This window comes from Nerophis ophidion, linkage group LG06, assembly GCF_033978795.1.
Source record: "Nerophis ophidion isolate RoL-2023_Sa linkage group LG06, RoL_Noph_v1.0, whole genome shotgun sequence".
NCBI classification, from domain to species: domain Eukaryota; kingdom Metazoa; phylum Chordata; class Actinopteri; order Syngnathiformes; family Syngnathidae; genus Nerophis; species Nerophis ophidion.
In genome coordinates, this window is record NC_084616.1 from 3,053,657 (window position 1) to 3,071,057 (window position 17,401).

The 17,401-nt window shown below is 38.5% G+C and overlaps 1 protein-coding gene across 1 annotated transcript in view; it reads left to right on the top strand.

Annotated features, from left to right (window-relative positions):
• LOC133553983 (claudin-10-like) overlaps positions 1–9,959 on the top strand; it is an 11,836-nt gene extending 1,877 nt beyond the window's left edge. Inside the window, 1 exon segment of the mRNA XM_061902308.1 lies at positions 9,812–9,959. Coding sequence (XP_061758292.1) covers positions 9,812–9,959 — 148 coding nt within the window.
• Positions 9,960–17,401: the final 7,442 nt, after the last annotated feature.

Below are 17,401 nucleotides of genomic sequence, written 5' to 3' on the forward strand. Positions count from 1 at the left end.
TGAAGGATGTAAGTTTAAGAAAATGTAGGTCTAAGTCAGACCTACATAGAGGTTTTTGTTTCATGTCTCTACGACATCCCTAACGGAAGTTACAAGCAGTTTTGTCTGTGTTTTTTCCTAGGAGGCGCTAGAGCGCAATTTTGAGTTTTGGGTTTTGGATTTTTATTAGATGGCAATTTCCACCAGTCCTGATGTGTGTGTCAAATTTGGTGAGTTTTGAAGCATTTTAAGGGGGTCAAATTACAGCTCAAAGAGGCAAAAATTACATTTTTTTAGGAAACTTTTGTTTTGAAGGGGTGTTTGCCAACTTCCTGATGATTTTTGCTGAAGGATGAAAGTTGATGAAATGTAGGTCTAAGTCAGACCTACATGGATGTTTTTGTTTCATGTCTCTACGACATCCCTAACGGAAGTTACAAGCAGTTTTGTCTGTGTTTTTCCTAGGAGGCACTACAGCGCAATTTTGAGTTTTGGGGTTTGGATTTTTATTAAATAGCATTTTTCGCCAGTCCTGATGTGTGTGTCAAATTTGGTGAGTTTTGAAGCATGTTAAGGGGGTCAAATTACAGCTCAAAGAGGCAAAATTGACATTTTTTAGGAAACTTGTTTTGAAGGGGTGTTTGCCAACTTCCTGATGATTTTTGCTGAAGGATGTAAGTTTATGAAATCTAGGTCTAAGTCAGACCTACATAGAGGTTTTCGTTTCATGTCCCTATGACATCCCTAACGGAAGTTACAAGCAGTTTTGTCTGTGTTTTTTCCTAGGAGGCGCTAGAACACAATTTTGAGTTTTGGAGTATGAATTTTTATTAGATGGCAATTTTTGCCAGTCCTGATGTGTGTGTCAAATTTGGTGAGTTTTGAAGCATGTTAAGGGGGTCAAATTACAGCTCAAAGAGGCAAAAAATACATTTTTTTAGGAAACTTGTTTTGAAGGGGTGTTTGCCAACTTCCTGATGATTTTTGCTGAAGGATGAAAGTTTATGAAATGTAGGTCTAAGTCAGTCCTACATAGAGGTTTTTGTTTCATGTCTCTACGACATCCCTAACGGAAGTTACAAGCAGTTTTGTCTGTGTTTTTTCCTAGGAGGCGCTAGAGCGCAATTTTGAGTTTTGGGGTTTGGATTTTTGTTAAATAGCAATTTTCACCAGTCCTGATGTGTGTGTCAAATTTGGTGAGTTTTGAAGCATGTTAAGGGGGTCAAATTACAGCTCAAAGAGGCAAAAATGAAATTTTTTAGGAAACTTTTGTTTTGAAGGGGTGTTTGCCAACTTCCTGATGATTTTTGCTGAAGGATGAAAGTTGATGAAATGTAGGTCTAAGTCAGACCTACATGGATGTTTTTGTTTCATGTCTCTACGACATCCCTAACGGAAGTTACAAGCAGTTTTGTCTGTGTTTTTTCCTAGGAGGCGCTAGAGCGCAATTTTAAGTTTTGGGTTTTGGATTTTTATTAGATGGCAATTTTCGCCAGTCCTGATGTGTGTGTCAAATTTGGTGAGTTTTGAAGCATGTTAAGGGGGTCAAATTACAGCTCAAAGAGGCAAAATTTACATTTTTTTAGGAAACTTTTGTTTTGAAGGGGTGTTTGCCAACTTCCTGATGATTTTTGCTGAAGGATGTAAGTTTATGAAATCTAGGTCTAAGTCAGACCTACATAGAGGTTTTCGTTTCATGTCCCTATGACATCCCTAACGGAAGTTACAAGCAGTTTTGTCTGTGTTTTTTCCTAGGAGGCGCTAGAACGCAATTTTGAGTTTTGGGGTTTGGTTTTTTATTAGATGGCAATTTTCGCCAGTCCTGATGTGTGTGTCAAATTTGGTGAGTTTTGACGCATGTTAAGGGGGTCATATTACAGCTCAAAGAGGCAAAATGTAAATTTTTTAGGACACTTTTGTTTTGAAGGGGTGTTTGCCAACTTCCTGCTGATTTTTGCTGAAGGATGTAAGTTGATGAAATGTAGGTCTAAGTCAGACCTACATAGAGGTTTTTGTTTCATGTCTCTACGACATCCCTAACGGAAGTTACAAGCAGTTTTGTCTGTGTTTTTTCCTAGGAGGCACTAGAGCGCAATTTTGAGTTTTGGTTTTTTATTAGATGGCAATTTTCGCCAGTCCTGATGTGTGTGTCAAATTTGGTGAGTTTTGACGCATGTTAAGGGGGTCAAATTACAGCTCAAAGAGGCAAAAATTTAATTTTTTTAGGAAACTTTTGTTTTGAAGGGGTGTTTGCCAACTTCCTGATGATTTTTGCCGAAGGATGTAAGCTTATGAAATGTAGGTCTAAGTCAGACCTACATAGAGGTTTTTGTTTCATGTCCCTATGACATCCCTAACGGAAGTTACAAGCAGTTTTGTCTGTTTTTTCCTAGGAGGCGCTAGAGCGCAATTTTAAGTTTTGGGTTTTGGATTTTTATTAGATGGCAATTTTCGCCAGTCCTGATGTGTGTGTCAAATTTGGTGAGTTTTGACGCATTTAAGGGGGTCAAATTACAGCTCAAAGAGGCAAACGTGAAATTTTTTAGGAAACCTTTGTTTTGAAGGGGTGTTTGCCAACTTCCTGATGATTTTTGCTGAAGGATGAAAGTTGATGAAATGTAGGTCTAAGTCAGACCTACATAGAGGTTTTCGTTTCATGTCCCTATGACATCCCTAACGGAAGTTACAAGCAGTTTTGTCCGTGTTTTTTCCTAGGAGGCGCTAGAGCGCAATTTTGAGTTTTGGGTTTTGGATTTTTATTAGATGGCAATTTTCGCCAGTCCTGATGTGTGTGTCAAATTTGGTGAGTTTTGAAGCATGTTAAGGGGGTCAAATTACAGCTCAAAGAGGCGAACATGACATTTTTTTAGGAAACTTTTGTTTTGAAGGGGTGTTTGCCAACTTCCTGATGATTTTTGCTGAAGGATGCAACTTGACGAAAATGTAGGTCTCAGTCAGACCTACATAGATGTTTTTGTTTCATGTCTCTACGACATCCCTAACGGAAGTTACAAGCTGTTTTGTCTGTGTTTTTTCCTAGGAGGGGCTAGAACGCAATTTTGAGTTTTGGGGTTTGGATTTTTATTAGATGGCAATTTTCGCCAGTCCTGATGTGTGTGTCAAATTTGGTGAGTTTTGAAGCATGTTAAGGGGGTCAAATTACAGCTCAAAGAGGCGAACATGACATTTTTTTAGGAAACTTTTGTTTTGAAGGGGTGTTTGCCAACTTCCTGATGATTTTTGCTGAAGGATGCAACTTGACGAAAATGTAGGTCTCAGTCAGACCTACATAGATGTTTTTGTTTCATGTCTCTACGACATCCCTAACGGAAGTTACAAGCTGTTTTGTCTGTGTTTTTTCCTAGGAGGGGCTAGAACGCAATTTTGAGTTTTGGGGTTTGGATTTTTATTAGATGGCAATTTTCGCCAGTCCTGATGTGTGTGTCAAATTTGGTGAGTTTTGAAGCATGTTAAGGGGGTCAAATTACAGCTCAAAGAGGCGGCTGTATAATAATAACAAAACCTTAGAAATAAAATAGGGTCCTCTGTACCAAAGGGACATTCCGTCCCTAATAAGACACGACAACCTGGTGGAGTTTAATTTTTTAACATTTATGAAGAAAATGTGCCTTGACTCAAAAAAGGTTGAAAATGAACCCAAAATATCCGTTAGCTGTGATGCTCATTTTCTCTAAGTTAAATTTCATTCATTTATGCTAACAACGTTAGCGATTCGAATGGCCCTTTTTTTGTGATGTGTAAAGTTGAAGTAGCAAATAGTAAATGAAAAGGTGTAGTTTCCTCTGCCTTCTGTTCTGCTAGCCCAGGGGTCAGCAACCCGCGGCTCTTTAGCGCCGCCCTAGTGGCTCCCTGGAGAATTTAGAAAAAAGGATTGAAAATGGAAAAAAAAGGGGGGGGGATATTTTTTTGTTTTAGTATGTCTTCTGTTTGAGGACAAACATCAGCAATTGTTAGAAAGCCCAGGTTTCATACGTTTGTGTGTATGCTTCACTGGTGACACTATTTGCAGCACAATCGTTTTGTCCTACTAATTTTAGTGGTTCTTGAACTCACCTCAGTGTGGACTGTGATGCCACAGTTTGTTTACATGTAACATCTTCCACACCTTTGTCACATTTTGTCCACCAAAAGTTTCATACTGTGTAAATGCACAAAGGTGAGCTTATTGACTTGTTAGAGTGCTAATCAGACATATTTGCATGACTGCAAGCTAATCGATGCTAACATGCTATGTAGGCTAGCTGTATGTACATATTGCATCATTATGCCTCGTTTGTAGCTACATTTGAGCTCATTTAACATCTTTGACTTGTATTCTCTTTGTATATCATTTAGTTTTGCATGTCTCATGACACATTATCAGTACCTAATATCGGCTGCATTTCTCATAGTTGATTGTTAGCCATGTTGTTCCAGACCACAGCAAACATTACCTAGTTGCAAAAATGGTAATAAATATATTAAAAGAAGACAGCTTGCTGTTTGCTTGAACTTGGACACACATTTCTATACTTCAGGCCAGGGGTAGGGAACCTATGGTTCTAGAGCCAGATGTGGCTCTTTTGAAGACTGCATCTGGCTCTCAGATAAATCTGAGCTGACGTTGCTTAACATGATAAGTAATGAATAATTCCACTTTAGTGTTAAAAATAACATTCGAAATCTAAAACATTCTCATGCATTTTTATGTTCAAGAAGTTGCGTTAATGGTAAGAAGTCATTTATTTATTATTGGTTAGTGTGGGGCTTGCCCTCCTGGGGGTTCTTCAGACCACCAAGAGCCTGTTTTAGGGTTAAAATATATATATTTTTTTCAATTAGTCTCTCAGGAGCTTTCCAGCAATTGTCTTTTTCTCTTTCGTCCTCACTCGCACTCTGGCTCCAGCCCCAACCCTGTCTCTCCTCCTGGCTGCTGCTTATAAACAGAGCGACAGGTGATTAGATAACAAGGCCCAGGTGGGCCATCCACGCACCTGTCGCTGATTTCAAGGCCGGTCCTGGCAACATCCTGCTTTGCTGCAGGCCCGCAGGCCACGCCCCTTCCACAGTTAGCTTCAGAATAACAAAGTTCGAGATGCTACCTCAGTAGAAGCATTTAAGTCTCACCTTAAAACTCATCTGTATACTCTAGCCTTTAAATAGACCTCCTTTTTAGACCAGTTGATCTGCCGCTTCTTTTCTTTCTCCTACGTCCCCCCCCCTCCCTTGTGGAGGGGGTCCGGTCCGATGACCATGGATGAAGTACTGGCTGTCCAGAGTCGAGACCCAGGATGGACCGCTCGTCGGGACCCAGGATGGACCGCTCGCCTGTATCTGTTGGGGACATCTCTACGCTGCTGATCCGCTTGAGATGGTTTCCTGTGGACGGGACTCTCGCTGCTGTCTTGGATCCGCTTGAACTGAACTCTCGCGGCTGTGTTGGAGCCACTATGGATTGAACTTTCACAGTATCATGTTAGACCCGCTCGACATCCATTGCTTTCGGTCCCCTAGAGAGGGGGGGTTGCCCACATCTGAGGTCCTCTCCAAGGTTTCTCATAGTCAGCATTGTCACTGGCGTCCCACTGGATGTGAATTCTCCCTGCCCACTGGGTGTGAGTTTTCCTTGCCCTTTTGTGGGTTCTTCCGAGGATGTTGTAGTCGTAATGATTTGTGCAGTCCTTTGAGACATTTGTGATTTGGGGCTATATAAATAAACATTCATTGATTGATAAATAAACACTGAATGTTATTGCAAAGAATAAGAGACCTTTTATACTCTAGAAATGTTGGTCTTACTTAAAAATGCACGCGTTTAGTTGTGTTCTGTGTTAGAAAAAAAAGTATATGGCTCTTAGGGAAATACATTTAAAAATATTTAGCTTCTTGGCTCTCTCAGACAAAAATGTTCCCGACCTCTTGCTTCAGGATAATAAAATCCAGTCATTTCCAGGAGTTATGTCACCTTCTGAGTAGATAAAGCTTTCTAATGTTGTAAAAATAAGTAGAATAAATATTACATTTCTACATTTCTGTCAAAGATTTGCTTCAGCCTGTGACACAGTCATTTTGATGGTAGGCTTAAATAGACACTTATTTATAATGTTGCCTTCATTATAAGACTTAAATACGGCTTTTATTTTTTGGCGGCTCTTTCAACGTTTTGGGTTGCCGCCCCCGGTGTTAGCCAGTCTGTTGTCGGACAAGAAAGTAGCTTATAGTTTAATTTAGTATGCTGATTGACTCTTCTTTTATTTATCTAATACCAGAGGTCAGCAACCTTTTTGAAAGCAAGAGCTACTTCTTGGGTACTGATTAATGCCAAGGGCTACCAGTTTGATACACACTTAAATAAATGGCCAGAAATAGCCAACTTGCTCAATTTACCTTTAATTCTATGTTATTATTAATAATTAATTATATTTATTATTGTGGAAACACTGATCATCTTAATGATTTCTCACACTTAATACATATTTTTATAATTATATTTTAACTCTTTAAAATTCAAAATTCAACCAAAAAAAAAGAAAAGAAAAACTAGCTAATTCGAATCTTTTTGAAAAAGTTAAAAAATAATTTATGGAACATCTTAAGTCATTTTTCCTGATTAAGATTAATTTTAGAATTTTGATGACATGTTTTAAATAGGTTAAAATCCAATCTGCACTTTGTTAGAATATATAACAAATTGGACCAAGCTATATTTCTAACAAAGTTTTGAATTTTAATCATAATAAGTTTGAAGAAATATTTCACAAATATTCTTCATATAAAAAATTGAAGCTAAAATGAAGGATTAAATCAAAATGTATTTATTATTCTTGACAATAAAAAAATACATTTTCTTGAACACTGCGGTGGCGACTTGTCCAGGGTGTACCCCGCCTTCCGCCCGATTGTAGCTGAGATATGCGCCAGCGCCCCCCACGACCCCGAAAGGGAATAAGCGGTAGAAAATGGATGGATGGATGGATTTACTTGAACATTGATTTAAATTGTCAGGAAAGACTTTAAAAGTTAAAAAGGTATATGTGTTTAAAAATCCTAAAATCATTTTTAAGGTTCTATTTTTTCTCTAAAATTGTCTTTTTGAAAGTTTTAAGAAGCAAAGTAAAAAAAAAAAATTTATTTATTTTAACAAGTGAAGACCAGTTGGTAGAGTGGCCGTGCCAGCAACTTGAGGGTTGCAGGTTCGATTCCCGCTTCCGCCATCCTAGTCACTGCCGTTGTGTCCTTGGGCAAGACACTTTACCCACCTGCTCCCAGTGCCACCCACACTGCTTCAAATGTAACTTAGATATTGGGTTTCACTATGTAAAGCGCTTTGAGTCACTAGAGAAAAGCGCTATATAAATATAATTCACTTCACTTCAAATATTTTCTTGGATTTTCAAATTCTTTTTGAGTTTTGTCTCTCTTAGAATTAAAAATGCCGAGCAAAGCGAGACCAGCTTGCTAGTAAATAAATACAATTTAAAAAATAGAGGCAGCTCACTGGTAAGTGCTGCTATTTGAGCTATTTTTAGAACAGGCCAGCGGGCGACTCATCTGGTCCTTACTTTGGTGACCCCTGGTCTAGACTATTTCTATTCATTTGTCCATCAGTCAAATATTTTTAACGACTACTCCAGTTGTTTAGCTGACTATTTATATCTGTGTGGCATTGAATTAGTCTTTTGAATAATCAAAAAATGGTCAAAATGTCCAAACTTCTCAAGTTTAAAGGCCTACTGAAAGCCACTACTAGCGACCACACAGTCTGATAGTTTATATATCAATGATGAAATATTAACATTGCAACACATGCCAATACGCCCGCTTTAGTTTACTAAATTGCAATTTTAAATTTCCCGCAAACTATCCTGTTGAAAAAGTCGCGTTATGATGACGTGTGTTTGTGACGTTTCGAGTTGGAGGGGACATACTAGGTCAGGACCACTAACGGCTAAAAGTCGTCTGTTCTCATCGCACAATTCCACAGTATTCTGGACATCTGTGTTGCTGAATCTTTTGCAATTTGTTCAATGAATAATGGAGACGTCAAAGAAGAAAGCTGTAGGTGGGAAGCGGTGTATTGCGGCCGCCTTTAGCAACACAAACACAGCCGGTGTTTCCTTGTTTACATTCCCGAAAGATGACGGTGAAGCTTTACTATGGAACTACTATGGGTTCTTCCGAGGATGTTGTAGTCGTAATGATTTGTGCAGTCCTTTGAGACATTTGTGATTTGGGGCTATATAAGTAAACATTGATTCATTGATTGATTGATTGAACAGAGCGGTCAAACGAACATGGTTTCTTACCACATGTCAACCGGCAGGTTTCAGTGAGAAAATTGCGGTAATAAGTCGGCTCTTACCATAGATGAGCTTGAGCGAAGAGCTTGCGTCGTTCCTCCTGCACCTGTCAAAGAGGCAGCTGCGACTCTATTGCCTCCTCCGACTGGCCGCCCCTGAACGAGGGAAGTTTCCACCGTGGAGGAGGGAAAAAAAAAACTCTCAACCCGGCCCTTCGCCTCGTCGAGAAACGTGGCTTCCCTCAGAGACACACCTGTGGACACACCCCTCTGACTTTCAGGTACGACCATATAATCTCACTAAAACACTAGTAACACAATAAGCAGATAAGGGATTTTCCAGAATTATCCTAGTAAATGTGTCTAATAACATCCCAATCGCTCTCGCTGCTGGTGGCCATGATTGTAAACAATGTTCAGATGTGAGGAGCTCCACAACCTCGCCTGCTACTTCCATTACAGGCAAGGCTTTTTTTTTCTAGTCCTTCACTCTCACTTTCCTCATCCACAAATCTTTCATCCTCGCTCAAATTAATGGGGAAATCGTCGCTTTTTTTCGGTCCGAATCGCTCTCGCTGCTGGTGGCCATGATTGTAAACAATGTTCAGATGTGAGGAGCTCCACAACCCGTGACGTCACGCGCACATCGTCTGCTACTTCTGGTACAGGCAAGGCTTTTTTTTTCTAGTCCTTCACTCTCACTTTCCTCATCCACGAATCTTTCATCCCCGCTCAAATTAATGGGGAAATCGTCGATTTTTTTCGGTCCGAATCGCTCTCGCTGCTGGTGGCCATGATTGTAAACAATGTTCAGATGTGAGGAGCTCCACAACCCGTGACGTCACGCGCACATCGTCTGCTACTTCCGGTACAGGCAAGGCTTTTTTTTCCTAGTCCTTCACTCTCACTTTCCTCATCCACGAATCTTTCATCCTCGCTCAAATTAAAAGGGAAATCGTCGCTTTCTCGGTCCGAATCGCTCTCGCTGCTGGTGGCCATGATTGTAAACAATGTTCAGATGTGAGGAGCTCCACAACCCGTGACGTCACGCACACATCGTCTGCTACTTCCGGTACAGGCAGGGCTTTTTTTTTCTAGTCCTTCACTCTCACTTTCCTCATCCACGAATCTTTCATCCTCGTTCAAATTAATGGGGAAATTGTCGCTTTTTTTCGGTCCGAATCGCTCTCGCTGCTGGTGGCCATGATTGTAAACAATGTTCAGATGTGAGGAGCTCCACAACCCGTGACGTCACGCGCACATCGTCTGCTACTTCCGGTACAGGCAAGGCTTTTTTATTAGCGACCAAAAGTTGCAAATTTTAACGTGGATGTTCTCTACTAAATCCTGATCAAGTATGACACATAGAATGGAGCTGCTATCCCCGTTTGAATAAGAAAATCTCATTTCAGTAGGACTTTAACTTCCTGTGGTAAATTTCTGGAAACTTCCCACCCCTTTGCAACCCAAGTCCTCACCACAGCGACTGGTCCTCAAGTCCAAGGGCGATGTTCTTCTCTCTCGCCCCGGCAGATTTGAACTGGGAGCGGCGCTCTTCGTGGGCTGGTCGGGGTCGCTGCTTTGCATCTTGGGAGGTTTGCTGCTCTGCCTCTCGCTGTGGGAGACCTCCAGGATCAGGCAAGTGGACTCCTGGTGACAGGCTTCACTTCTCAGGAACTAATTAGTCTGGAACTCCTTTCATGCTCTCATGCCTGCCAGTGACACAAGGAAGGTTCCAGACTTTAGTCGTAAAAACGTGTTTTTCAGAATATTTTTTTTTTTTTTTCCACATTTGACGTCCCTGGTCTGGATGGCTCCTTTTTAAAGGGGTGCACAAGAAAAACTGATTCACATCCACATTTTGGTTCTTATTGATTCCAATTCTAAATCGATTCATCATTTTCAAAAATGAACTTTTAGCCTTCCTCTTGTGTTAGCTTTCTGCTACCAGCTCATATGTTATCGGGTCGGTTTTGACTCTGTCACTTTGGGTTTGTGACGAACCCCAAGATGCAGAGAAGGCGGAAAGCATAGTAAAAGAAAACATGATTTCATCTTTAACACTAAACAAAACCAAACAAAAGGCGCACACAAGGAGGATAACAAACTTGGCTATGAAGAAAAACAATTACTGTGACACGAAGGAACAACGGCATGAATAGAGTGAACAGAAGCAAACACAGCTACAACGATAAGTAACACTAGACACTAAACAAAACCAAACAAAAGGCGCACACAAGGCGGATAACAAACTTGGCTATGAAGAAAAACAATTACTGTGACACGAAGGAACAACGGCATGAAGAGAGTGAACAGAAGTAGACACAGCTACAACGATAAGTAACACTAAACACTAAACAAAACCAAACAAAAGGCGCACACAAGGCGGATAACAAACTTGGCTATGAAGAAAAACAATTACTGTGACACGAAGGAACAATGGCATGAAGAGAGTGAACAGAAGTAGACACAGCTACAACGATAAATAACACTAAACACTAAACAAAACCAAACAAAAGGCGCACACAAGTCGGATAACAAACTTGGCTATGAAGAAAAACACTTACTGTGACACGAAGGAACAACGGCATGAAGAGAGTGAACAGAAGTAGACACAGCTACAACGATAAGTAACACTAAACACTAAACAAAACCAAACAAAAGGCGCACACAAGGCGGATAACAAACTTGGCTCTGAAGAAAAACAATTACTGTGACACGAAGGAACAATGGCATGAAGAGAGTGAACAGAAGTAGACACAGCTACAACGATAAATAACACTAAACACTAAACAAAACCAAACAAAAGGCGCACACAAGGCGGATAACAAACTTGGCTATGAAGAAAAACAATTACTGTGACACGAAGGAACAATGGCATGAAGAGAGTGAACAGAAGTAGACACAGCTACAACGATAAGTAACACTAAACACTGAACAAAACCAAACAAAAGGTGCACACAAGGCGGATAACAAACTTGGCTATGAAGAAAAACAATTAAAAGCCATATTACATACAGATAGTGTGTCATGAGATATAAATTGAATTAGGAAGACTTAAAGGAAACCAAATGAGCTCAAATATAGCTACAAATCAGGCATAATGATGCAATATGTACATACAGCTAGCCTAAATAGCATGTTAGCATCGATTAGCTTGCGGTCAAATATGTCTGATTAGCACTCCACACAAGTCAATAACATCAACAAAACTCAACTTTGTGCATTTATGCACAACGTTAAAAGTTTGTTGGACAAATTGAGACAGAAAGAGATGTGGCATAAAACACGTCTTAGAAAGTCGGAGAAAGTTATACATGTAAACAAACTATGGTGAGTTCAAAGACCGCCAAAATTAGTAGGACAAAACGGCGCTCGCCAAATACTTGAATCAGTGAAGCATGTTTAATATAAACAGTGTGTTTTATAACAATTAGGGAGGTTTGTGTCATGTTTGTCCTCCTACAGGAACCATACTAAAACAAAAAATATATATTCTTATATTTTTTTCCCCTCATCTTTTTCCATTTTTCATACATTTTTGAAAAAGCTCCAGAGAGCCACTAGGGCGGCGCTAAAAAGCCGCATGCGACTCTCGAGCCGCGGGTTGCCGACCCCCGGCCTATAATATACACAATTGTACCAAAGACATACAATAAGTGACAAAAAAGTACCATCCATCCATTTTCTACTGCTTGTCCCATAATTCATATAATAGTCAATAATCAATCAAACCAGGGGGTTCACATGCTTTATCAGTATCATGAAGTGTCATTGTTTGAAGCCCATTGTTAAGGTTTTACAGGGGAAGGTGACGGCAACAGACACTAGAGGCCTATGAAGCTCTATAGATTTATTATTTATATAAACTATATACCGTATTTCCTTGAATTGCCGCTGCTTATTTCAGCAAGACAATGCCAAGCCACATTCAGCACGTGTTACAACAGCGTGGCTTCGTAAAAAAAGAGTGCGGGAACTTTCCTGGCCCGCCTGCAGTCCAGACCTGTATCCCATGGAAAATGTGTGGCGCCTTATGAAGCGTAAAATAGGACAGCGGAGACCCCGGACTGTTGAAGGACTGAAGCTCTACATAAAACAAGAATGGGAAAGAATTCCACTTTCAAAGCTTCAACAATTAGTTTCCTCAGTTCCCAAACGTTTATTGAGTGTTGTTAAAAGAAAAGGTGATGGAACACAGTGGTGAACATGCCCTTTCCCAACTACTTTGGCACGTGTTGCAGCCATGAAATTATAAGTTAATGATTATTTGCAAAAACAAAAAATATATATGAGTTTGAACATGAAATATGTTGTCTTTGTAGCATATTCAACTGAATATGGCTTGAAAAGGATTTGCAAATCATTGTATTCTGTTTATATTTACATCTAACACAATTTCCCAACTCATATGGAAACAGGGTTTGTACAAGATTGAAACAACATGACTTTTGACCACAACTATATAATCATCTTCAATGCAACATCCTAAAGTGTGGCGTCCACTCACCAGATAAAAATGATGTGTCAATGAAATGTCTCCTCACGTGTTCCCAGCATGATATCAGCACTCGGTGGTGAGAGGATGAGTGCTGATGAAGTGTTGCTTCCTTCCAGAGCTCCTCACTCCTCCATCAGCGCCCAAGCTCTGGCACGCGCCGCACGTGGCGAGCGCAGCATGGCGGCCGGCGGCCCGCACAAAGAGCTGCAGCCGCCTTGCAGGCACTTTGGACGCAACGCCTACGTGTGACATCATCTTGAGTCTCCGTACGCCGGCGCCATCTAGTGGGACGCCAAAGGATCACTTAATGAAATATTTAAACACAGTGTGACTGTTCAAATTGTGTGTGATGTTACAAATATACTTGTTAAAAGAAACCTCTGCCTGGTCTTTAATGAATACTTAGATCTACTATGCTACTGTATATTAATGTTGTCATTATGGTGGTACTTAATGAATACTTAGGTCTACTACACTACTGTATTTAATGTTGTCATTATGGTGGTACTTAATGAATACTTAGGTCTACTACATTACTGTATTTAATGTTGTCATGATGGTGGTACTTAATGAATACTTAGGTCTACTACACTACTGTATTTAATGTTGTCATTATGGTGGTACTTAATGAATACTTAGGTCTACTACATTACTGTATTTAATGTTGTCATGATGGTGGTACTTAATGAATACTTAGGTCTACTACACTACTGTATTTAATGTTGTCATTATGGTGGTACTTAATGAATACTTAGGTCTACTACACTACTGTATTTAATGTTGTCATGATGGTGGTACTTAATGAATACTTAGGTCTACTACACTACTGTATTTAATGTTGTCATTGTGGTGGTACTTAATGAATACTTAGGTCTACTACACTACTGTATTTAATGTTGTCATTGTGGTGGTACTTAATGAATACTTAGGTCTACTACACTACTGTATTTAATGTTGTCATTATGGTGGTACTTAATGAATACTTAGGTCTACTACACTTCTGTATTTAATGTTGTCATTATGGTGGTACTTAATGAACACTTAGGTCTACTATGCTACTGTGTTATAATGTTGTCATTATGGTGGTACTTAATGAATACTTAGGTCTACTACACTACTGTATTTAATGTTGTCATTATGGTGGTACTTAATGAATACTTAGGTCTACTACATTACTGTATTTAATGTTGTCATTATGGTGGTACTCAATGAATATTTAGGTCTACTACACTACTGTATTTAATGTTGTCATTATGGTGGTACTTAATGAATACTTAGGTCTACTACACTACTGTATTTAATGTTGTCATTATGGTGGTACTTAATGAATACTTAGGTCTACTACACTGCTGTATTTAATGTTGTCATTATGGTGGTACTTAATGAATACTTAGGTCTACTACACTACTATATTTAATGTTGTCATTATGGTGGTACTTAATGAATACTTAGGTCTACTACACTACTGTATTTAATGTTGTCATTATGGTGGTACTTAATGAATACCTAGGGCTACTACACTATTGTATTTTAATGTTGTCATTATGGTGGTACTTAATGAATACCTAGGTCTACTACACTACTGTATTTAATGTTGTCATAGTGGTGGTACTTAATGAATACTTAGGTCTACTACACTATTGTATTTAATGTTGTCATTATGGTGGTACTTAATGAATACTTAGGTCTACTACACTACTGTATTTAATGTTGTCATTACGGTGGTACTTAATGAATACTTAGGTCTACTACACTACTGTATTTAATGTTGTCATTATGGTGGTACTTAATGAATACTTAGGTCTACTACACTACTGTAATTAATGTTGTCATTATGGTGGTACTTAATGAATATTTATGTCTACTACACTACTGTATTTAATGTTGTCATAGTGGTGGTACTTAATGAATACTTAGGTCCACTACACTATTGTATTTAATGTTGTCATTATGGTGGTACTTAATGAATACTTAGGTCTACTACACTACTGTATTTAATGTTGTCATTACGGTGGTACTTAATGAATACTTAGGTCTACTACACTATTGTATTTAATGTTGTCATTATGGTGGTACTTAATGAATACTTAGGGCTACTACACTATTGTATTTTAATGTGGTCATTATGGTGGTACTTAATGAATACTTAGGTCTACTACACTACTGTATTTAATGTTGTCATTGTGGTGGTACTTAATGAATACTTAGGTCTACTACACTATTGTATTTAATGTTGTCATTATGGTGGTACTTAATGAATACTTAGTTCTATTATGCTACTGTGTTATAATGTTGTCATTACGGTGGTACTTAATGAATACTTAGGTCTACTATGCTACTTTGTTATAATGTTGTGATTACGGTGATATTTGGCAATCTGTCAAAAATGTGTATTTAAACTTTGATCACTTTTAATAAACGGAGTGATTATTATAAAAAATCTGACTGTACAAATAAAATAAAAACTTGGTACGTTTTGTATTCAAATATTATTTCTGTGTCTTGTCAGTCTGTGGTTAAAAAAAATGGTGCTTTTATTTTGAAATCTGCCCATGTTAGTCTTATAAAAGCGACCACAGGAGGGGGATGTCCTCTGCAGGGTGACCAAACTTTTACACTGGAAAATTACAGCAAATTTTCCAAAGTGATACAATATAGAGATTTTATTAATCCTTCGGGCTCTCTTCAACTCTGGTCCCGGGGACCCGGAAGTGTCTCAGCCATACAATGTTTCAAATAGTATTCTTTTAATATAATTCAACGCTTAAATCTCTCGAACAACTTCAGGTGAGTCGAAGTAACCTTAAAACTTACATTTTTTATGACTTTTGCAGTTTTAATGGAAACAACACAAACATTTCATTTGATGTGACGTAATTGGAGACTTAAAAAGGGTCAATCATTCATAACTTTGATTTTAATTCATTATTATTTTTGACAATGAAAGTAAAAAAAAAAAATCCCACTAAAATTATTGGGAATCCAATAATTCTAATCCTAAAAGTATTAAAAATAAGTCGTGTATTTATTAGTATTTTTAAAAATTTCAACAACTTATGCCTCTAGTGGCTCTCTGGAGCTTTTTCAAAAATGTATGAAAAATGGAAACAGATCAGGGAAAAAAAAAATGTTTTCGTTTTAATATAGTTTCTGTAGGAGGACAAACATGACACAAACCTCCCAAATTGTTATAAAACACACTGTTTATATCAAACATGCTTCACTGATTCGAGTAATTGGCGAGCGCCGTTTTGTCCTACTCATTTTGGCGGTCCTTGAACGCACCGTAGTTTGTTTACATGTATAACTTTCTCTGACTTTCTAAGACGTGTTTTATGTCACTTCTTTTTCTGTCTCATTTTGTCCACCAAACTTCTAATGTTGTGCATGAATGCACAAAGGTGAGTTTTGTTGATGTTATTGACTTGTGTGGAGTGCTAATCAGACATATTTGACCGCAAGCTAATCGATGCTAACATGCTATTTAGGCTAGCTGTATGTACATATTGCATCATTATGCCTCATTTGTAGCTATATTTGAGCTCATTTAGTGTCCTTTAAGTCCTCTTAATTCAATTTATATCTCATGACACTATCTGTATGTAATATGGTTTTAATTTTTTTTGCGGCCCCAGATTTGTTTTTGTATTTTTGGTCCAATATGGCTCTTTCAACATTCTGGGTTGCCGACCCCTGCACTAGATGAACTTTACAAGTTTTATTATGTTCATGTTTTTTTTCCTTTTGTTTGTTTTATGCCCTTTTTTCCCCAAAAATAACTTAGTTTTTAATGGCAAACACAAACTATGCAGGATTCATTACATTGATTTTTATTTATTATTATTTTTGAAGCCACAACAGTTGGAAAAAAAAAAGTTTTGTGTTATTAGAGTCAACATTGCAACTTTTTCTTGTTACATATCACCTCTTTTTTATAAATGTTTGTCTTTTTTAGCCTTAGACTTCGTTTTTATTGTCATTCAAATGTGAACTTTACAGCACAGATAAGAACGTCATGTTAGTGCAGGATTAAAAAAGCAATAAGGTGCATACATAATCAAATAAATATATATAAATACTATTTAAATATATATATATATGAAATAAATACATATATATAAATAAATAGATTACTGTACAGATAAATATAGTATGTTTTAGAATGTGCTGTTAAAAATTAGCAGCGGGGCGCACTTTGGACACCCCAGATCTAGAAGGATCTGACATCTACAGGTCACATCTGAAGCCAAAAGACAGGCTCCGCCCCCTCCAGTCGTCCATCCATCGCCAACTTGGAATCATGTGAGTGGGAACTTCAGTCCGTGACCGACACGTTCCACTAAACAAGTGTCAGGTGTCCACCGGCTGTGCAGAAAGCTGCCATTGTGGAGCATTTTGTCGGGAAACTGATGAGAACGGCTGGACTTTAGAAACCAAGGAGGGGTGTCTCGACACAACTTTTTCACTTCCGGTATCGAGCCAATACGATACCAGCACGAATCATACATGATATTATTTTGCAGTGTGGAATGTCAGAAAAGGTTTGATGGAGTGAAATGGGTCAAACAGAACATTAACCTATTTATGGACTTATGCTGTCTTTAAAAGGCTCATAGTGGTCT